General features: G+C 47.0%; 2 protein-coding genes across 2 annotated transcripts in view; one reads left to right on the forward strand and one right to left on the reverse strand.

Annotated features, from left to right (window-relative positions):
• RNF183 (ring finger protein 183) overlaps nt 1-23,486 on the forward strand; it is a gene marked incomplete at its 3' end in the record, with an annotated part of 360,397 nt that overhangs the window by 294,243 nt on the left and 42,668 nt on the right. The gene's annotated exons all lie outside the window — the stretch shown is intronic.
• BSPRY (B-box and SPRY domain containing) lies at nt 1,205-21,574 on the reverse strand (the record flags this gene model as incomplete). The annotated part of the gene is made up of 6 exons (XM_082657580.1): nt 1,205-2,576; nt 3,759-3,883; nt 11,628-11,653; nt 12,798-13,028; nt 18,034-18,132; nt 21,332-21,574. 6 exons carry the CDS (start codon nt 21,572-21,574, stop codon nt 2,050-2,052), a joined length of 1,251 nt encoding a protein of 416 aa, XP_082513706.1. The 3' UTR covers nt 1,205-2,049.

Here is a 23,486-nt window from a genome sequence, read left to right on the forward strand (position 1 = left end):
CTATGTCTCTTCCTGCCTTTCCCCCTTCACACACCTCTCTGCATCGTATTTACTGGACACCTGTGCCTTGCCCAGTGCCAGGCACAGGGGGTACCACAAGTAAAAAGCACACAAACAGGCATACACAGTGTATGTTCTGGTGCCAACAGGCAGGGAGGACTCTGGAGTGGACCCTGAGCTGGGGGTGGCCCGTAGATGGGCAGAGGGATAAGAGGGGCATTCTTGGCAGTGGGCCCACAAACTGTGGACTGAAGACTGCTGTGGGGAGTTGGACTGGTGGTTGGGGGAGCATGGCCTGGGGGCCTTTGGGTGCCAAGTAGAAGAAATTGGCTTTGACCCAGGTTTGAGCAGAGACTGTGCCCAGGCAAAGGCAGGGAAGCTCTTCTCAGACTTGGCCGAACCTCTTGTGGGTCTGTCTTCCTTGGGCTTGGTGCTGAGGCCAGGCGACCCAACATTAATTCCCAACTGTCAGGCAGTGAGGAGATGGGGCATGAGCTGTGGTTTCAGAACTGCAAGGGCCTCAGAAGTCATGTCAACTGAAAAAGTTGATTTGATCCACCCGGTGTTTCAAGTAAATTATTGAGCAAACTGAAGAGTGGGGAGGGCTCTGGCCCCCATCTTTGTTTTTGTTTTTGTTTTTTTTTGTGGTACACGGGCCTCTCACTGTTGTGGCCTCTCCCTTGCGGAGCACAGGCTCCGGACGCACAGGCTCAGCGGCCATGGCTCATGGGCCCAGCCGCTCCGCAGCATGTGGGATCTTCCCGGACTGGGGCACGAACCCGCGTCCCCTGCATTGGCAGGCGGACTCTCAACCACTGCGCCACCAGGGAAGCCCTCTGGCCCCCATCTTTGAGCCCAAGAGCCTTATAGGTAAGTTGCAGGTAAGATTGCCTTTGAACTGTGTTCCCAGATGAAACAAAATGGGAGGACCACTGTTCTGAAGTGACCTCCTCAGAAGACAGGAAGGGACTTGCCCTTGGTCCCCGCAATGCAGGGCACAGAACCCTGTCTCCAGGCTCTTTCAGCTGTGTATGCTGAGCTGCCTCCCACCTATACCTGAGAACGTGGATGGGGGTGAGGAAGATATCCCTTTCCCAGCAAACATACCACTAAGATCTGAGCTGGCACCTGGGAGATTTGCCCAATTACCAACAAAGAACATGGAAGAAATTTTCAGTCTTTGAAAACCTTTAATAATGTACATGTTCCCTAAGGCTGGCCCTCTTACTCCCTCAGCCCTTTCTGGCTTGAAGTCCTCACCCTGGTCCCCACATTATGTTAGAGAAGGCATTAGTTGGGAGCACACATCAGCTGCAGTTGGGGAAAAAGCTCATCCCTGTTGCCACGGGTGAGTGCTGGCTGGAGCCCTGCCTAGTCCAAGGCAGCACTGCCGATGGGTGTGCCGCAGCCAGGCTACCTGGAGACAGGGGCCCCTCAGTCTTCCCAGTGGCTATGCAAAACCTGGGTGAGGACACAGCCCTACGGGCCGGAGTCCTCTGGCCAACAGCAGCCTGGCAGGAGTTCTAAATCCCTTCCAGGCTGTCCTTGTGCTAGAAAAATATTTCCTCTGTATGCCGTGTCATGAAAAGGACTGAGAAACACTGAACTGAGGGGATGACGAGCTTCAGCCACAGGCTTTTCTGCCAGAGAACGGCATCTTCTGGGGGCAGTGCTGCTCCAGAAGAGTCTACCACGTGCATCCGGTCACCTGTCCATCCACCCATCCATGCACCATCCATCCGTCCATACGTCCACTTGCTGGCCAAATATTTATCGCACGCTTACTATGCACCAGGTACCATGCTGGATGCCAGAGAGAAAGTGGTGAACAAGACACCCTCAGAGGGGCAGATGCACAGTGCATTTGGGAAACCAAGGCCCAGGGAGTAGCAGGTTCCCCACAGATACCTGGCTTTTAATGGTTGTACCCAGAACCCCTCCTAAAAGCTGCCCATTGGGCACAGGCAACATCTGGGAAAAAGACACTGGGTAGAAATATGGCCTGAAAGAGTGGTGGGGAGGTAGACCTGGTCTCCCCATGGCTAAAGGTCAGCGGACGATGGAAATGGTCTGGTCAGCCACAGCAAAGACTGGGAAGAGGGGCCCAGGGAAGGACGCGCGGTGGGTGTGGAGCACCGTGCCCGAGCCTGCCTCGTAGAATAGCAGCTCCTGTGCCTGCAAGTCCAGCAGCACCCCCAGCTGAGCTGGGCAGCGCAGCAGTGCCAGGGGCTCATGCTGCCCATCGTGTGAGAAACGGAACTCCTGGTCGTAGCGGGAGAAGACCCAGGAGAAGGCATTGTAGCCCAGACGAGAGTCACTGCCAGAACCCTTGCGGGGCAGCTGGCCTAAGGCCACACCCACCTTATAGGCACAACTGTTCTCGACGTTCACCGTCCAGGCATGGAGCCCAGCCTGGAAGGAAGTGGTGGCCAGGGCATTGGGCCAGTGGTCAAAGCGCTCCGGGCCATCTGCACAGGTCTTGGACTTCTTGGCGTTGAAGGTCAGGGTCCTTTGATCATCTGACAATTGCAGGAAGGGGCTGACAGTCCTCTCGTTGATACGCACGTCCTCCGTGCCTGCCAGAAAGAATTCTCAGACTTGCCCAAGGCCCACCCTCAGCCCTAACCTGGCCATGTAGCAAAGGGCTTCCTCACCACTCACTGGCAGATAAGCCATTTACTCTCTGAGCCTCAGATTCCTCATCTGTAAAATGGGGATCAGAATAGGACTTATCACAGGGTGGATGTGAGGATCAAATGAGATGATGCATGTAAAGTGCCGAGCATTAGTAAGTGCTCAATAAATTGTGGCCATGACCACAGTAGTTATTAATAGTCCAAGACCCTCATCTGTTAACTTTGATAGATATAAGACCCAGAGAGGAGAAGCGAGTTGCCCGAGGTCACACACCAAGTTGGTGGCAGGGGCAAAATGAAGACCCAGCATGTTGTTCCTACATTTAGCATCTAACACTGATCATACCGCATTCCAGTTGGGCATATCTGCAGTTTCCAGATCAGACTTGTCCTAGCGACACGGTTCCTGGAGGCTTGGAAGCATCAGATATGCAGTTTCCTACAACTACCTAAATGGGACTGCTGGCAGATCAGGCACTACTGGATACCAGAATCTAGAGACGAGCTATAGCTTGTACTAACGTTTTAGGGATAACGTGCAGGGAGGGAGGATTAAAACTGAGAAAAATTCAATCCATTAGCCTAACCTTTCTGTGAATTGTGAAAATACCACAACGGGCAGTGTGGGAGCTTCCATCTAGCTTGGGGGAAGCCTGCTTTGAGAACCCTCCCACTCGGGGAATTCCTGGAGGCAGGAGACCATGTTAGCTGGCCTGATCAATGTTAAGTTAGTAAGTGAGACGAATCCGGGAAGCTCAATTCTCGCTCAAGATGCTCTCCAGTTGCCCATCAATTATATCTTCTTAAAGAGAAACTAGGTTTCCAAGAAATAATACTGAGCTCTTGCACTAGGGCAGGACTTAAGGAGGACGTAATTTCCAGGCACAAGATTTATCCCAGACCCAAGCACAGAGCAGGCTGGTCTGGAAACAGAGAGGACCTGGCCCAGCTGCCCCAGGCCTGTCCAGAACCTTGACTCCATAGACAAGCCTGCATCCAGTATCACTGGTTGCTTAACCTGAGATCCCAGATGCACCAGTCCCCACTGTGACCCAGCAGCAAACCCCAGACAGACAGAAGCCCAGTTACTCCAACTGGTGCCAGGCTCCAGCAGCTCCTAACCTGAGAGGGACCCGAGAACAGCTGTCGCCCAGAGCTGGGTCAGTAGTGGGCTGCGAGTGCACTTCTCGTTAAAGTTTAACTTTTCCGACTCCTTGGGATCCAAAATGCCCTCTGCTTCCTCCGTCCTTATGCAGGAAAAAAGAAAAAAAAAAAGAGATTTAGGAAGGTTCTGGAAATGTATCTGGATCAATACAGGATGGGGACAGAAGTCAAATCCTCTTCCCACGAGGGTGACACAAAGAATGGCAGCCAGGCCCCACATAGGAGCCCCCAAAGCGGGGTGGAGCCAAAAGAGAAGGTGGGCATTCCCTCTATGCCCTGGAGCCTTAATTCCAGCAAGGCACACGGTTTACAGGGAGGTAAATACTTGGTGCCAGTATTAGAACTTGTAGTCAGTGTGTTCTATGGAGGAAGCAACTTGCCAGTGTCTCTGGTGAGTTAGCAGCAGAACTGGGAGGAGGACCTGAGCCTCTTGTGCCGTAGTCTTTCCGCTCCACCGACCTGCGTGGAGAAAATTTTGCCTTCCTACAAAACCTACTGCAGCAAAATCTACTGGTGTGGTCAGAAGGTAGAGCCATTCCTCTCCTCTTAAAATGCAAACAGCCCCGAAGGGTCACGCAAGAAGGAACTATCAGTGATCACCCCAACCATAAAGTAGTCATAGCACTTTGCTCCCAATAACTACCTCTATTCAGCTCACAGGGGGGACTGGGTTTTGTTGGAAGGGATTTGGGAACAGAAGATGCTTAGGAGGGGAGTACTGCCATTTATTAAGCAGCCAGGCTCTGGGCTTGCTGTTTTCTATAGAGAATCTCATATGATCTTTGCTATAACCTGGGAGGCAGTTGTTATTCCATTTGACAGGAAAGAACGGAGATTCAGAGAAAGCACCCAAGCTAAAAAGAAGACCTGGATTCAACTGTTGCCTCCATGCAAAAACAGAACAAACCCAGGCTGGGATCCAGGCACCATTCAACATGATCCTTCCCCTGACTTGAAGTAAAATCTGAAGGGGTGTGGGGCAAAGTGAGGGTTCGCCACAGGGCTTCACAGACCTCTGAACTGGCTTCTGAGAAAGCCAGTTTGGGTAGGGAGAAAAAGCTCCCACGTGAGAATGTTTATATTTGCCTAAAGATGTCTTTAACAATATACAGTATGCTTTAGGCCTGGCCTATATAATGATTGTATGCCAGGAAAACAATTAGACTCAAATCAGTGATGTTCTTTCTCTTGGTAGTTATGACATATCAAAGATTAAAATTGTCCTGTGTTTCTTGTTTCAATGTACATGTGTGTGTGACGTCTTAAATGTTTTAATAGTCCACAGCTAATCAGCTTATGTATACTGTATGTATAATGAGAACAATGTCTTGTGTTTTCATCCTTTATGAATTCACAATTCTTACCTGTTCCCTTGTCATAACAAAACCAGTAATATTTTCCTGTCTTGACAGCTTGATTTTTAGTAGAAAATATATTAAAAGCGGGGTTCTCATTGCAGTGGCTTCTCTTGTTCCCACTGTCTCTAATCCCAAAGATGGCCTTTGAGCTCAGGCAGCAGAGAAGTGACAGCACACACTCTCTTCCCCAAATCTTGTGGCTCTGTCCATAAACAGAGGATGGGGGGAGAGGGTGGGGCATGTCTCCTCATAGATGTGAGCTCTTTTTTTTAAGACTGACACTGACTGCTCTGGCTTGGGAGGAGCGAGGTTAACAGAGCCCTAGAAAAGCCGAAAGCAGGCTTTGGTTACAAAGGCTCCTTGTGGTCAGGACAAGAGAGGCTCTGTTGCCATCTCCTCAAAGCACTGAAGCTGGCTCTGGAGAATCCCCAGCCAACAGGTGAGGAGGAAATAGGAGCTGGAGTCAGCCGTGCTAAATCATCATCAGAGCAAATCTGAGGCCAGTCGTAGACACCAGAGTCTAGAGAAACAGCTGGTCCAGGTACCTCATGGTACAGAAGAGAAAACTCGTGACCCCAAAGGAGCGGGAGTGAAATGGGGCTGGGACACAGCAGGGCCCTGGCCAGGACCAGTATACCCAGTCTGTGCAGGGGAACCTGCTGCCGTGGCAGGCCAGGGTTGAGCTCAGCCACAGATGTGGAAATAACCTTGGGGGCCAAAAAAACAGGTTTTGAAAACAGTACGGTCATCCCTCCATATCCTGGGGGACTGGTTCCAGACCCCCCACAAATACTAAAATCCATGGGGTGTTCAAGTCCCTTATAGTCAAGCTCTCTGTATCCGAGGTTCCCCATCTGCAGATTCAAAAACATTCAAATCCATGTTTGGTTGAATCTATGAATGGGGAAACCATGGAAATGGAGGGCCGACTCTACTTTGAGAGTATGCACCCCCAGTCTAAAGACACAAAGGCACAAAGGACTACAAGCAAATCTTGAACTCTACTAGTAGGTTTGTCAATCATACTATGGGTTTAGCAACTCTCAAACAACATTGCATGTATCACAGGACTGAACAGATGAATAAATATATCGGAAAGGAAAAATCCTGTGGTGTTTGATTGGAATTAGAAGTTATGATACAAACTCAGGAATAAAAAAGTTACATGCACACACACTCCCTAGCTCTGTATGCTGTCCACTGGGAAGGCCTGGAAGCAATGACGCATTAGTAGCAATGAACACACCTAATGGTTCAATCTTGGTTTTTAAATACGATTCCCCACTAAAAAAACCCAAGACACCCTGGAGAAATTAGCTGATTCCAGGCTGAGGCAGGAAAAGAACACATTGAGCCTAGGATATCTTCTTGTGCCAGAAAGCAAGAAAGTACTCAAAGAATGATGAGGAGTTGTCAAAAGGACACAAGATCTGGCTTGAAGGGGCTCCTACTGGCCAAATCTGAGAGATTTTGAAGATCAAAATTAATAATAGTACTAACAGATTATAATGCACTGAATAAAATAAGAATCAGTGAGTCTATATTGATACTAAATAAGTGAATAAACAAGCAAACTAAGTCCTAGACACAGCAATCAGGCAACAAAATAAATAAATAAAAGGAATCCAGGGCTTCCCTGGTGGTGCAGTGGTTGAGAGTCCGCCTGCCGATGCAGGGGACACGGGTTCGTGGCCCGGTCTGGGAAGATTCCACATGCCGCAGAGCGTCTAGGCCCGTGAGCCATGGCTGCTGAGCCTGCGCATCCGGAGCCTGTGCTCCGCAACGGGAGAGGCCACAACAGTGAGAGGCCCGCGTACCGCAAAAAAAAAAAAGGAATCCAAATTGGAAAGGAAGAAGTAAAACTGTCACTGTTTGCAGACGACATGATAGTATACATAGAAAATCCTCAAGATGCCACCCAAAAACTACTAGAGCTCATCAGTGAATCTGGTAAAGTTGCAGGATACAAAATTAATATAGAGAAATCTGTTGCATTTCCATACACTAACAATGAACTGTCAGAAAGAGAAATTAAGGAAACAATCCCATTTACCATCACATCAAAAAGAATACAATACCAAAAAAAAAAAAAAAAAAGAATAAAAGACCTAGGAATAAACCTACCTAAGGAGGTAAAAGACCTGTACTCAGAAAACTATAAGACACTGATGAAAGAAATTGAAGATGACACAAACAGATGGAAAGATACACTGTGTCTTTGGATTGGAAGAATATTGTTAAAATGACCATATTACCCAAGGCAATCTACAGATTCAATGCAATCCCTATCAAAATACCAATGGCATTTTTCACAGAACTAGGATAATTTTAAATTTCTTATGGAAACACAAAAGACCCCAAATAGCCAAAACAATCTTGAGAAAGAAGAATAGAGCTGGAGGAATCATGCTTCCTGACTTCAGACTATACTACAGAGCTACAGTAATTGAAACAGTATGGTACTGGCACAAAAACAGACACATAGATCAATGGAACAGAACAGAGAGCTCAGAAATAAACCCACATGATGAAGGAGGCAAGAAGATACAATGGAGAAAAAACAGTCTCTTTAATAAGTGGTGCTGGGAAAACTGGACAGCTACATGTAAAAGAATGAAATTAGAACATTCTCTATCACTATATACAAAAATAAATTCAAAATGTATTAAAGACCTATATATAAGACTGGAAACCATAAAACTCCTAGAGGAAAACATAGGCAGAACACTCTTTGACATAAATTGTAGCAATATTTTTTTGGATCCATCTCCTAAAGCAAAGGAAATAAAAACAAATGGGGCTTCCCTGGTGGCGCAGTGGTTGAGAGTCCACCTGCCAATGCAGGGGACACGGGTTCGTGCCCTGGTCCGGGAAGATCCCACATGCTGCGGAGCGGCTGGGCCCGTGAGCCATGGCCACTGAGCCTGCGCGTCCGGAACCTGTGCTCCGCAACGGGAGAGGCCACAACAGTGAGAGGCCAGCATACCGCAAAAAAAAAAAAAAAAAAAAAAAGAATGCAAATAATGTTGGCAAGGATGTGGAGAAAAGGGAATTCTTATACACTGTTGGTGGGAATATAACTTGGTGCAGGCACTGTGGAAAACCGTATGGAGGTTTCTCAAAAAACTAAAAATAGAACTACTATATGACCCAGCAATTCCATTCCTGGGTATATACCCCCCAAAAACCAAAACACTAATTCAAAAAGATAGATGAGCCCCAACGTTCATAGCAGCATTATTTACAATTGCCAAGATATGGAAGCTACCTAAGTGTCCATCAACAGATGAATGGATAAAGAAGATGTGGTACATATATACAATGGAATACCACTCAGCCATAAAAAAAAAGAAATTTGCAACAACATGTATGGACCTGGAGGGTATTATGATCAATGCAATAAGTCAAACAGACAAATACTGTATGATATCACTTATATGTGGAATCTAAAAAACAAAAACTGGTGACTATAACAAAAAAGATACAGGGATATAGAGAACTAGTGTTTATCAATGGGGAGAGGAAAGGAGGGATGGGCAAGATAGGGGTACAGGATTAAGAATTATAAACCATTATGTATAAAAAAAGCTACAAGGATATATTGTACAACACAGGGAATATAGTTAATATTTTATAATAACTATAACTGGATTATAACCTTTAAAAATTGAGTCACTATATTGTACACCTGTAACATATAATATTGTATATCAACTATACTTCAATTAAAAAAAACTAATATAATATTGTATGTCAATTATATTTCAATTAAAAAAATTAATATCCCTGGGGCTTCCCTGGTGGTGCAGTGGTTAAGAATCCGCCTGCCAATGCAGGGGACACAGGTTCAAGCCCTGGTCCAGGAAGATCCCACATGCCGCAGAGCAGCTAAGCCCGTGTGCCACAACTATTGAGCCTGTGCCCTAGAGCCCGCGAGCCACAACTACTGAGCCCACGTGCCACAACTACTGAAGCCCGTGCACCTAGAGCCCGTGCTCCGCAACAAGAGAAGCCACCGCAATGAGAAGGTCGTGCATCGCAACAAAGAGTAGCCCTGGCTAGTCGCAACTAGAGAAAGCCCGCGTACAGCCAACGAAGACCCAACGCAGCCAAAATTAAATAAATAAAATACATACATTTATTTTAAAAAAACCCTAATATCCCTGATAATGGGACAAAATGACATTATGTGTCCCCTGGTATGATGGACTGAGGACACATCACTTATGAAATATTCCTGCTCAAAATGCATAACCTGAATCTAATCATGAGATAACATTAAATAAACTCAAATTGCGAGATATTCTATAAAACTGTCCTTAGACTCTTTAAAAGTGTTTAGAAAATAAAAGGTTAAGGCACAATTACAGATTTAAAAAGACCAGATGGATCAGAGGGAAAAAATCCAAACACTGTTAAGAACATTCTTAGTACAACTGGCAACATTTGAATACAGACTATATATTAGATAATAGTATTACATCAACATGAGATTTCCTGAATTTAATAAGTACACCGTGGGGGAATTCCCTGGCGGTCCAGTGGTTAGGACTCCGTGCTCTCACTGCTGAGGGCCCGGGTTCAATTCCTGGTTGGGGAACTAAAATCCCACAAGCTGTGCAGCGCAGCCAAAATTAAATAAATAAATAAGTATGCTGTGGTTATGTAAGAGAAGGTCTGTTCTTCGGAGATCCACATTGAAGTATTTAGGGATTAAAAGTCGTGCTTTCTGCAATTTACTCTCAAATAGGTCAGAAAAGAATAAGTTGTTTTATATATACATTAGATAGATAGATAGTCAGACAGACAGGATGACAGACAGGAAAAAAGAGACAGATAAGAAACAGAGAGAGCAAATGTGGCCAAATATTATCAATTAATATTTCTAAGTTCAGGGCTTCCCTGGTGGCGCAGTGGTTAAGAATCCGCCTGCCAATGCAGGGGATACAGGTTCGAGCCCTGGTCCGGGAAGATCCCACATGCCACGGAACAACTAAGCCCATGCGCCACAACTACTGAGCCTGCGCTCTAGAGCCCATGAGCCACAACTACTGAAGCCCTCGTGCCACAACTACTGAAGCCTGTGCGCCTAGAGCCCATGTTCCGCAACAAGAGAAGCCACCACAATGAGAAGCCTGTGCACCACAATGAAAAGTAGCCCCCGCTCACCATAACTAGAGAGAGCTCGCACGCAGCAACGAAGACCCAAAGCAGCCAAAAATAAATAGATAAATAAATAAAATATTTCTAAGTTCATTATACTATTTTGGCAACTTTTCTGTAAGTTTAAAATGTTTCAAAACAAAAAATAAAGATAAAACATTTTTTCAAAAATCAGATCAGTTTGGTATTGAGGGCAGACTGTTAAAGGAAGATGATGAAGATAAAGGAGAAAGAGAAGACTAGCAGAAGCATGGAAAGATTGTAAGGAGATAGCAAATTAAATTTAGGAACATCTGTACTGTGGAATAGTTCAAAGACTTTCCAAAAAGTGAGGTAAATATAAATGTACTGATATGGAAAGATTCCAAGATAGCCCGATAAGTTATAAAGCAAGTATAAAACAATCCCATCTACGTTTTCAAAAAAAAATTTTAAGAGGAAAAAAGAATCCCACACACTCTTCTATGACTAAACACAGGAAAGCCTACAAGACACACATCTAACTGTTAAAACTGATCACCACTGGGAACAGGATTGGGAAGAGGTGATGGAGACATTTTTAATTTTAAATGGTTTTAAACTGGTGAAAAATTTTTTCTTTCTCCCATGCACATGTATTGCTATTGAACTTAAATATAAAAATAAAGAAGAATAGACTGTGCTCCCCAAGTAGAGCTCTGAAATCTCACACACACGGTGTAAGAATTTAATTTCTTTGCCTGGAAAATTACACCCTCTTGGCCACTTCCTCAGGCTCTTGGATCTCAGAACCTTTCAGAACTCAGTTAGGGTCTGGTGAAATTCTTTTATTATTGCATAATTAAAATGAAGTTTTGAGTGGTAATGCAGACTTAAATTTCAAAGATTCTTTCATCAGAGAAAGGGGAAGTGAGGTAGAGAAGACAGTACTGGGTCAGGTGTCAGGTGTGGGTCCAAGCCCCAGCTCTGGGGCTTAGGCAAGTCCCTTCCCCTCTTTGAGCCTCAGCGTTCTCATCTGTAGATGGGGGTGGGAAACCCCTTCCACAGGGTGACTGTACGTTTTTTTAATAGGATAATATTTAAGAAAGCCCATGGCAAGCCTCTGACTCATTATTTATTTCACTGCCCTTCCACATGGGTCTAAAGTGGCTCTCCAAGCTAGGGGCAGGAAGACCCTTGTCCATTGAGCCTGGCTTCAGGGAAGGTACTCAGCTGCCCGCCATGAGCTTCCTCCCAGGAGCAGCGGGCCTGATGGCAATGGACTAAGTAGAGGCCTAAGGCCGTGGTTTCCGTGACTGCCCAAGCAAAAACCGGGGGCCATACTCACCTTTCAAAAATCTCCTGCTCCTTCTGCTGTGAGAAAAGAAAGCAGAGTCAGGCTTGGCACCAGAAACCCAGCAGGCAGTCATCAAGACTTAAATATAATCAACTTGCATGGAGGGCTCCACGTGGACAGAAACTCTAGAATACAAACGTCTACTCCTTCTTTAAGACCCCGCACAAAACTTTATGGATCCTTCTTCACATACCTCCCCCATCAGCGAACCCCTCTGTCCCCTGTGTCCCATGGCATCCTGGGTTTCCCTCAGCTACACTTCAGGACAATCACATATTTACTCAACATTTCATCTCCCACGAAGCCTGTCACCGGCTCAACGGCTAGGACTCTTTCTGAATCTTCTACTGTGACTGTCCCAAGGTTTGGGGCAGAATGTGCTCGGCACATGGAAGCTGTGTAATGAAATAAACGCACAATCTGGGACAGTCACAGAAACCGCCCCCCTTGAACTGCAGCGGGACAGCTTGGTCGTTCCACATTCTCATTTCTCTGCTTGGCACATCTACTCAGATGGAGCACTGCCACCTTAGAACTGCAGGTACCTGCATATATATATAAAATACTTTGAAAGGATATGTACCAGCATATTGGCCATGGTAATTTCTGGGTGTTAGGAGTGAGGATGAGCTCTGTATTTGCAGTGGACCCCTTGTCAGTGCAGTGTTCTCTTCAAGCTTCTGGTCTCTCTCATCCTCCCCACTTCTTTTAATAAAGCTGTGACTCTTGTCTTTCAGGCATCAGCTTCTAAGTTGCTTAATTCAGGAAGCCTTCCCTGACTACCACTCCCTCAAGGCTGGACTGCAGGGGCCCCACATCCCAGTAGTGCCCTCTACCATAGCACGTATCCCTCCATATCCTAATTATCAGTTCTATACATTTGTCTCTTCCATAAGGCTGTGGGTTGCTGACAGCTGTATCCTATACCTCCACCCCATAGCACAATGCTTAGCATACAGCAAGCACTCAGTAAATATTTGCTCACTATTGAAAGAACAATTACCAAGTGCAAAAAAAAATCCATATAGTTCTATTGCCCTGTCTCATCCCTTTTCCAAATTATCATTTTCCACCTACTTCCTACCAATAAACATTCTCGATGTTTTCAGACCTTGGGGGAGTCTGGCCAACTGGCTGTGTCTTCACCCTTGCCTGACTTACAATCAGCTGGAGGTCATCCAGATGGGTGAGCATGTCCACCAGGCTGGTGCGGATGGTGTCGAGCTTCTGCAGTGCCTCGGCCCAGTGTACTCGCTGTGTCAGTATACTCTGATGGGCCCGCTCCTCTTCACCGTGCACCTGTTCCAGCAGCCTCTGCTCCTCACTCTCACACAGACTCCTCACCAGACCCAGCCGCTGGATGACCAATTCCCGTGCTGCACTGGCTGTGCTCTGACAAAAGGTAAAATGAGGAGTCCTGGCAGAGCCCCAGTCAAGATTAGGAGGGCTTGAGCTCAGCCGGAAGGAGTGCTGAGATTGATTAGCAATGTCTGCCATGGGTACAGTAAAGGCAGTGCTTAAACCATCCGAGCCCTAAGATTTCCCAAATGTGGTTTAGGGTAAAGAACTTTGAGATACAGACATCCAGGCCATATCTCATGGAGCTAAGATGACAGAATGAAAGAGCTGGGCAGGACTTACAGATCAGCTGGAATCACCTGCTTTTCACAGTTGGAAATCCCAAGGTCAAGAGACCAAGGTCAGAGAGTCATAGAACTGCAGAGCAGAAAGGACTAAAAAGTCTTCCCCATCAACAGGATGCACATCAACAGTAGTCCAGTTAATACTTTGGCAATGGCTGAGGGCAAAAAGCTCATTACTTCCCAAATCTGTTCATTCTAACTGCTTCCATGATAGAATTCTCACCTTCCATGCAGGAGGGCTGAAATCAACTGTAAGTCAATGAAGTTAACATGTGTCCCCTAGCAGGTAGCACAGCATCTAGCACAGAGTAGGTGCTCAAATATTTACTGAATGACTGAATGGGAAAGTTCCTTCCAACTAGTAAAAAATCTCTTGGTAGTGCTCACATGCCAAGTCAATGGCAGAGCAGGGGCTAGAACCCAGTTCTGTTGACTCTCAGTCCAACACTATTCCCCTATACCAATGCCATCTGGTAACCAATCCTCCTCAAAGGCATTGTTGCATGAAGCTCCTGCACTCTTGCCAGACAAGTGAGAGCAGAACTGTTTCCTTCATGCCAGAAAGTCACAGGTAGCCAGCAGCTCTCCTCATTCCCTGCCCCAAAGACCTGCTTCAGAAGAAACTGAGACCCACAATTTACCCAATGGAGAAGAGAGAGTGGCTAACTGAATGGCCAAGTGAACCCAGAGATTCAGACTCCAACTCCAGTGTTCTTTTGAGGCAACATAACGCAGTGGTTAGGAAATTAGGCTGTAGAAACAGTGCCTGGGTTTAAATCTTAGCTGTTCCACTTACTATCTGTGGAACGTTGAGCATATTACTATCTTCCCTGTGCCTCAGGTTTCTAATATGTCAAATGAGGATAATAATAGTACCAACCTCATAAGGCTATTGTGAGGATTAAATGAGTTAATACATATAAAGTAAATAGAACAAGGCCCAGCACATAAATATTTGATGACATTAGGTATTGCTCTTCTCTCTATGCCACTTCAGTGCCTTTCCCATGGGTGGGTCTCTGCAGCCACATTTGTACTTTGTGATCAGGATCAAGGACAGACCCAATATGCACCAGATACTCCCGGACAAGAAGGCTGCAGTCAATTTCAACATGTTTCTTGAGTCATTCCCAGAAAAAAATAGCAGAGAAAAAAGAAAACTTTGCTCACCAAAGATATGCCTGAATAAACTAAAATGCCTCCCAGAACAAAACACAGAAGTGCTGGAAAAATAGCTCAAAACATCCTTTTAAAAGTGAAGCTACAGGGGCTTCCCTGGTGGCGCAGTGGTTGAGAGTCCGCCTGCCGATGCAGGGGACACGGGTTCGTGCCCCGGTCCGGGAGGATCCCACATGCCGCGGGGCGGCTGGGCCCGTAAGCCACGGCCACTGAGCCTGCGCGTCCGGAGCCTGTGCTCTGCAGCGGGAGAGGCCACAGCAGTGAGAAGCCCGCGTACCGCAAAAAAAAAAAAAAAAAAAAGTGAAGCTACGGCTTCCCTGGTGGCACAGTGGTTAAGAATCTGCCTCCGAATGCAGGGGACACGGGTTCGAGCCCTGGTCCGGGAAGATCCCACATGCTGGGGAACAACTAAGCCTGTGTGCCACAACTACTGAGCCTGAGCTCTAGAGCCTGTGAGCCACAACTACTGAAGCCTGCACACCTAGAGCCCATGCTCCGCAACAAGAGAAGCCACCGCAGTGAGAAGCCCGTGCACCGCAGTGAAGAGTAGCCTCGCTTGCCGCAACTAGAGAAAGCCCGCACGCAGCAACGAAGACCCAATGCAGCCAATAAATAAATAAATAAAATTAAAAAAAAAAAGTGAAGCTACTCTGGCAGCTCGGGAAAGGAAATCCCCTGGAGTCCAAAAGTAGAGAGGAAACTGAAAAACAGTGTAATCAAGAGCTGAGGACTCAACTAGTTGCCCTGAATAGGGCTTGTGATTTACTTTAGAATCTTATACTCATCTAAACCATCATGCAAAAATTAGAGCACAATAAAGACCTCTCTGATCAAAAATGGAAAACTTCTGGGACTTCCCTGGTGGTCCGGGGAAGACTCCATGCTCCCAGTGCAGGGGGCCTGGGTTCCATGCCTGGTCAGGGAACTAGATCCCGCATGCATGCTGCAACTAAGGAGCCCACAAGCCACAACTGAGAAGCCCGCATGTGGCAACTATGAGCCCGCATGCTGCAACTAAAGATTCTACGTGCTGCAACAAAGGATCCTACATGCCACAACTAAAGACTTGGCGCAGCCTAAATAAATAAATAAATAAATGAAAATGGAAAATTTCCTATGAATGAGGGAATTATTAAAAGATGTACTTTAACTAAAATATTGGACAACAACATGTAAGACCTGAGGGGTTATTGACTGAAAGCATTCTTATGGTACTTGTATCATTCAGGTTGATTCATTTTAGACATTATTTATTTGTGTTAAAATCTTAAGGGGACCGAAAATAGACTGTAAATAGAAGATATAACTTTCAAGCTAGCACAGGGAAAAAGGAGGGAGGAGGGGTTGATTAACTCAACAGAAGGGAGGAAAGGAAGAAAAAAAGCATAGAAAACGTAAAATAAAATGAGCCATGGCCACTGAGCCTGCGCGTCCGGAGCCTGTGCTCCACAACGGGAGAGGCCGCGACGGTGAGAGGCCCGCGTACCACAAAAAAAAAAAAAAAAAAAAAACCAAAGCAAACATATTACCCTCTTGATCCCATATCCCCCTCCGCTATCATCCCATTTCTCAGCTCCCTTCTACAGCAAAGTTCCTCAAGAGTCATCTAGGCCAACTATCCCAAATTGCTCTTCTCCTATCCTCTCTGAAACCCACGCTAATCAAACTTTCAAGGCAATGCTCTACAAAACTCCTCTTGTCAGGATCTCCAATGATGAGCATGTTACTAAATAGTCCATTCTCATTTCTCACCTGACTTGATTTCTCTGCAACATTTGACACCAATGATCTCCTCCACCTTCTTGAAACCTATTGTGGGACACAACACTCTTAGTTTTACTCCTAGCTCATTGATTCCTACTTGGTCTACTTTGCCTCTTCCTATCTTCTCAATGGTTAAAAGTTGAAGTGCCCTAGAGCTCAGTCCTTGGACCCCTGCTTTTTTTTTTTTAAGTTGTTTCCACTTTTTATTTATTTATTTGGCTGTGTCAGGTCTTAGTTGTGGCACGTGGGCTCAGTAGTTGTGGCACGCAGGTTCTCTAGTTGTGGCGCGCAGGCTTAATTGCCCTGTGGCATGTGGGATCACTCTGCTTCAGCCTCATAGGCCTCCTGGCTGCTACTCCAACTTGCCAGGTACACCCCCACCTCAGGGCTTTTGCACTTGCCTTTCCCCCCGTTTTGGAACACTCTTCTCCCAGATATATGGTCCATTCCCTCACCTCCCGTAAATTCTGTGCAAATATCAATCTTCTTAACTAGGTGATTCCTGATCACAGCATATGCAATTACAACCCCCATCCTCAACATGACCAATCCCCCTTCCTGTTATATTTCTCCATAGCACTTATCACCTTTTGATATAGCATATATTTTATTTGTTATTACCCCTCTCCCCTGACTAGAATGTAGGCTTCATGAAAACAGAAACTTTTGAATGTTTTGTTCACTGTGGAATCTCTAGCACATAGACCAACAGTGCTTGGTGTGTGGTAGGTGCTCACAGAGATTTGTTAAATAACTAAATAAATGGCAAAATGTTGTAAGTATTCTCCAACAAAAGCTTCTATTTGACATTGTACTGAGGTCTTAGCCAGTGCATTTAAGACAAGAAAATAAAAAGACTGAGGAAAAAGAGAGTGAGAGAGGGAGAAATCGCCGTGCAGAGAAAAGCAGAGATGTACACAGAAGAGCCGTCTAGACTTCTAGCAGCTTCCTCGTTCCTGGTTCTGGTCCCCTTTAGGTTCTGAAAGACTCTTGTATCAGGGCAAGAAATTCTCTGTTTCGCTTATGCCAGTTCAACTGGGTTCTGTTCCTTGCAATCAAAATCATTTTTTTTTTAATTAGGTTGGCCAAAAAGTTCATTTGGGTTTTTCCGTAAGATGGTATGGCAAAGCCTGAACGAACTTTTTGGCCAGCCCAATACTAAAACAGTGCCAGGCCTGCTCCATGTACTTTGGGGGAATGAGGGAGGGATGTGCAGGAAGAAATTCACAGCCCCTGCCCTTGAAGGGCATACTTGAGAGTAAAGATGTAGCAGTGGCAATGAGTCAACTGAATAAAGGATCCGCAGTGAGGTGTTGCAGAGGGATCACCTGCTGAGCGTCAGAAGACCCAGCTCAGAGAACTGACTCTGGCAGGAGGCTGTGAGTCATTTAAACTCTACGGGACCCATTTCCCCATCTGTAAACAGGGATGTTACTACCATCTGCTGCATAAGTTTGTCATAAAGAATATGCAATGTAAAATCCATAGGTTATTTTATAATACTGGGGCTGAGCACAAAATAATTAAGATGGTAAGGGAATGCTACCCTTCCTGATCCTTTACCTGAAGCAAGTCATCTTCTATCGGAGTCTTTGCACCAAATATGTGCTGGGAATAATCCACTCTTCCCAGATGGCAAAACCAAGGCTCAGAGAGAGGGGAAACCATCCTTCCTGGGCATCCAACTTTGCTAACAGCACAATGAGTCTGTGAGGTTGGGAAGGGACCATAGACTGGTCCAAGCCCCTAAGGCTGAGGTCTTATCCTAGGAGGGGGCCCAGAGGAGGAGGGAAAGCAGAAGAATTACCTACCACTGCTCTCTGGTTCTTCCCTGGCAGGATGTCAGCCACATACTTGGTGATGGTAGCACTCTGTAACTGCAGCCTCTCACACTGGTCCACAATCTTGTTCTGCAACACAAATGACACCCATGGTGTCTTTTTTTTTTTTTTTAACATCTTTATTGGAGTATAATTGCTTTACAATGGCGTGTTAGTTTCTGCTTTATAACAAAGTGAATCAGTTATACATATGTTCCCATAACTCTTCCCTCTTGCGTCTCCCTCCCTCCCATCCTCCCTATCCCACCCCTCTAGGTGGTCACAAAGCACTGAGCTGATCTCCCTGTGCTATGCGGCTGCTTCCCACTAGCTTGATCCACACTGGTCCATTCACTCCATTCCAGTGACTTTTTTCCTCTTACCCCACCTCAGCCACCCACTCCCACGGTCATTATCTCAGACCTCATCATTATTGAAAACTATACAACTTCCAAAATCTTCATTTCAAGGATCCTGCACCCTGCCCACCACTTCCCATCCTTCTAGATCACGTACCCTGGAATCTCCACTCCAACAATTCAGCTTAGATGGAGTCACCAATACATTAGTCTTACCACTTTTCACTGTCCATCATCCCCTTTTGTGGCCCCACTTCCCTCTTTATCCTTAAATCTGGTGGCCCTTTATTATTCTGTCTCTCCTCTGGCCACTTCTGGTCTCCTCTACTTCTGCTATTCCACCCAGATCACCTTTATCTCTCACAGGAACTGCTGTTAGAGTCTCCTAACTGGGCTTTTATTTTTGACCACCGCCCACCCCGCCTTCCCATTGGCCACTGCCACCTTTGGTAAGGAAATCAGATCAAGTCTCATCCCAGCTCAAAACCCTCCAATGGCTTTCCAATACCCCCACAGTGAGAACTTAGCCAACAAGGCCCTACCTGATGGGACTCTGCATATCTGCATATCTCTCCAATGTCACCTCCTACCAGCCCCCACACTGGCCTTCTAACCATTCCATAAACACACCAAATTTGTCCTGACCTCAGTGCCTTTGCACCTGTTGTTTCTTCTGTCTCCAGCAGTCTTCTCCCATATATTTTTTGCTCCCTGACTCCATGTTACCTCTTCAGAAGCCTTCTCTGACCATCCCCACACCCCATTCCCTTACTTAGCTTATTTTTCTCCATTGAGTTTTCACTCTCTGACTGTATATCATGGGTCTGTTTACCGTTTTTGGTATCTGCCACCCCCCCACCTCAGGCACATAAGCACCATGACTTTGATTTGTTCTCTATGTCCTATGACCTGGAAGAGAGTTCCTATACATGGAAGGCGCTGAATAAATATTTGTTGAATGACTAACACTCACTTCCTTGGTCACAAGAGTTTCAGCAGCTCACAGCTCCCGAAGCTGTGAGCATCGGCCATGAAAGCAGGGGAGAGTTTTAGAAATGAAGAAGCTAAGGCTCACAGAGAAGTTACTTGCCCAAGGAGACATGGCCAGGCCCCTGCTTTGTTACTCCATTTCTCCAGGTAACAACTGGAGCCCTTCCAAGCGGCAGTTCCTCCACCATTTCCCCTGAGAGCGTTGCCCCAGTTCCATCTGCCAAAGGGCCACTCAGCTGTCTCTTCTAGGCAGCTCTTGCAAATCCTTCCAACCACAATTAGGAATCAGTCTTACACTTCACCGGTCCAAATACACAGTTAAAGAACTGAGTCGACTGGAAGGAAGCTGTGGTCACCACACACCGTAGGACCGAGGGAACTGAGACTAGCTTCTGAAAAGCTACAGGGCAGGTATCCAGAAGGTAAGAGGCAGGTTGTTGAACTGGGGCTGATTTTGCCCAGTTCAGTAACAATCCTGCCCTGGGGCAAAATTTCTTTGCTGGCTGGAGGGACGGGAAGCCTGCAAAAAAGCCAGTCTACTCAAAATTGGAGGGAGAGAGGGCAAGACACATATCCCTCCAGGAAAAGAAGATGAATATGCTAAGGGCCTCAGCAGGGTTCAGGGAAGGCGCCCTGCTCCAGGGCAGAGTGCATTGCAAAACAAGCAGCAGACCTGCCACCCTGGCCCAGCCTTCACTCCTACCACACAGATTCAGCCTTGATGGAAACTTTTTTTTTTAAGGTTTTATTAAATTCTCACTCCCATTAGCATCACTTCCTCCCTCCAACCACTGAAGCAGAGGTGGTTTTCTCTGGCCTAGTCAATGACTCCCCTGGTTCAGGCCCTGAACAATAGGAACCTTGAAAAAGTTACTCCCCTCTCTGGGCCTCCGTTCCCCCATCTGTAAAATGTAGGGCCGCTGCTTCAAAGGTCTGGTTGGAATGAGGCAACGGATATTTAAGTGCTTTGGAACTTGCAAAGTCTCTATCCATTGTGCAAGTTCATTATACCACATTATCCAAGCTTATTTTCATCATCACTGTGGGGAAAGTGGTGACAAGTAGGACCAACCAGGAGCCTTCAGGTGCCATTGAATAACTGAATCCCTCGTCCCAGCACCCTGTCAGGTATGTTTATTACTGTCCAGTCTGAGCCCTCTGGCCTCACAGCTGGGCAGAACTCCAGGGAGAGGTTGGGAGAATCAAGCAGGGTAATCAAATTGCAAGGAAACCCCCAGGGACCACAGCTGGGGTGGAAGGAGGCAGGAAGCCCCATGGTGACTTGACTCTCCAATCTCAGGGGAGGTTGGTGACAGAAAGGTGGCTAGCTTGGAGCCAAGCTGGAAGTGGAGGTGGGGAGAAAGAAACCCTAGGTGAAGGGTTCCAGTAGGAACCTCCCGATATCTTCCCCGCCCCCCTCCGTTTACCCAAGTGAAATCGGCTTGAAGTACAGTCCAGGCCAATCCTGAAACGGAAAAGAAACCACCTTACCAGGAAGGCTGAAGCGTGGATGAGGGGAGGGGCTTTGAGTCGAGGGGCTAAGGAGCGAGGAGGGGCCGAGTTTTATCAAGTTACTAACGGGGCGGAAGCTGGGGCACATGTTGTCCCAGGCAACTGGAGCAGTGAAGCCCTTTATTGCCCAAGGCCAGCCCCATCGCACAAAAACTCTAATAAATGCCCCCAAACTACAAGTGAGGACACTGAGGCTCAGAGATTACGAGACTCACAGGGAGGACCTGATGGAGGTGGGAATCGAACTCAGGTCAGCCGGACTCCAGAAGCCACACCCTTAACCGCCTCGTTCTACAGCCAGTGCCACTGCGGAGCCTGGACTCCCGGACCCACTGCTGGGTCCCCGCTGGGTCTCGCCCAGCGCCTCCCCGCCGGTGCCCCCTTCTTCCATAGGAGCCCGCCGCCTACCAGCTCCCACGTCAGCTCACCCGCAGCTCTTCCGCGCGCTCCTCGGCCCGGCGGATGCGGTGCCCCCGGCAGCGGCCGCCCAGTCCCGCGCAGGCGGCGCACACGGGCCGTCGTTCAGAGCAGCAGAACCACCTCAGAGCCTGGCCGTGTTCGGGGCAGAGCGACCCCGGCTCGGACCCCGGCTCGGACCCCGGCTCGGACCCCGGCCCCGGCCCCTGCTCCGGCCCGGGCCACGGCCCCTGCCCCGCACTCTCCACTGACATGGCCGAGCGCCCGGCGCCGCGCGCTCCACCTGTCGCAGGTGGCGGCTAGGCGGGGCCTCCCTGACCCCGCCCCCGGGCCCCGCCGAGCGCCTGGCACGCTGGCCGCGGCTCTTCCTCCTGTCGGGCTCTTGCAGCCGGGTGGGCGTCCGCCCACACCCCGCCCCCACCCCGGGACAGACCCCGCCCGCTTCAGCAGTCTTTTAGATATTTTGCTGAATTAAATCGCGTTTTGTGTGTGTTTGTTTTATAATAAACATAAAACACAAAATATTATGTGATTGTAGGAAACTGAGCACTATTAATTGAGCACTTATTAAGTGCCAGGATTTTGCTAAGCGCTTTACAAGCATTCCATCATGTAATACAACAACTCCTTTTGACAGGCAACTTTAAACAAGTTGTTTAAAGCTAGGTTCTGGTGTCAGACTGTGTGAGCTCAAATCCCATTTAGCTGCTTACTGGCTCAGTACCCTCCAGTGTCTCACTTGCAAAACGGGCATTATGTGGGTAACTACCTCACCGACTTGTGCTGAGGTTTAAATGAACTAAAACACAAAACAGTATCTGGAGCTCAGACAGTGGCTGCAAGTGCTAAGAGTCTGCTAATAGTACAAGGAAAGTACTACTACGATCCCCATTTTTATGAGGATTAGGATCTTGCCGGGGGCGAGGGGTGGTGGTGGTGGTCACAGTTACTATTTGGTAGTAGTGTGATTGGAACTCAGGCAGTTTGACTTGTGGTAATGTGATTCATACTTTTTAAATTGCATATCAAGGCCCAAGGAGGAGCATCTGTGTTAGGCTGATTTCCCCAAAGTATTTACATCCTAGTTTTCTTAATTTGAAAAAAAAATTTTAACTAGTATTGAAAAAAGTAATGCATCTTTACCGAAGAAAATAGAATGTGCAAATAAGCACATGGATGAAAAACCCATCCCCAGAAGGAACTACTGCTAATAATACCTGAGCTGTCTTGGGGTTTTTGTTCTTAGGATTTGATAAAGGAATCTAAAGCCAGAAAGAACCCTTTATGAGGGATCCAGACCAGTCTGCCTGGGTATACAGGGAGAGTGCAGCTCCCCAGCCCCCAATCTCCACTTTAGGAGGTCTTGGCAGAGGGCTGAGGAGAGAACTCAGCCAAAGGGAGAAGGGGCCAGGCCTCGGGTGACAGAGGGTATTCTGAGTTCAGAAACTGGACACTTGTAAGAATGAAATGCTAAAGAAACACATCACTACATCCTGCTGCATGTTGGGGCTCAGGCACCTCAACCCCGAGGCCCATCTAAGCGACAGCTCTACAAAGAGAAGAGAATCCTTCCCTTCTCTCAGCGCCTACAGCTTCAGCCCCAGATCTACACCACTTACATTTATGGGAACTTGGTCAGATTATTTAGTGCCTCAGTTTCCTCATCTCTAAATTGGGGGTGATAATAGTATCTATCCCTGACAGCTGCTTCAAGAATTAAATGGGCTCTTATCTGCAAAGTGCTTAGCTTGGGTGTATGGCATATCCTAGGGGCTAATAAAAGTTTTATTATACATGTAAGGATCTGTAAATATACTTGTAGCAAGTTTTCAGGATGAAAATTGTGTAAGATTCTTCAGCTAAGGGGGTGCAGTGTTCCTGGCATGAAAAGAAGTTTCTAGTGCATCCCAGTGGAAGGGTGAAGTCCTTGTAACAGTGTTGCCCTCATCTGGGGATGGAGATGGAAATGAGCCACCATAGACATTGTGGCTAGAATTTTTTGTTGTTATTCTAAGGGCCGAAGCAGCAGAGGGCTATTAAACATAAAACAGAAGGTGATTTTGTGTGGAGGGAAAAGAGACTGGGGAGAGCAGGGGGAGAAGAAGGGGTTAAGGTCCTTGGGGAAAGTGGGGCCCCTTCATTGGGTGTGGCCTTAGAGCTGTGGTA

The sequence above is a fragment of the Grampus griseus genome (assembly GCF_964374135.1).
Source record: "Grampus griseus genome assembly, chromosome: 6".
NCBI classification, from domain to species: domain Eukaryota; kingdom Metazoa; phylum Chordata; class Mammalia; order Artiodactyla; family Delphinidae; genus Grampus; species Grampus griseus.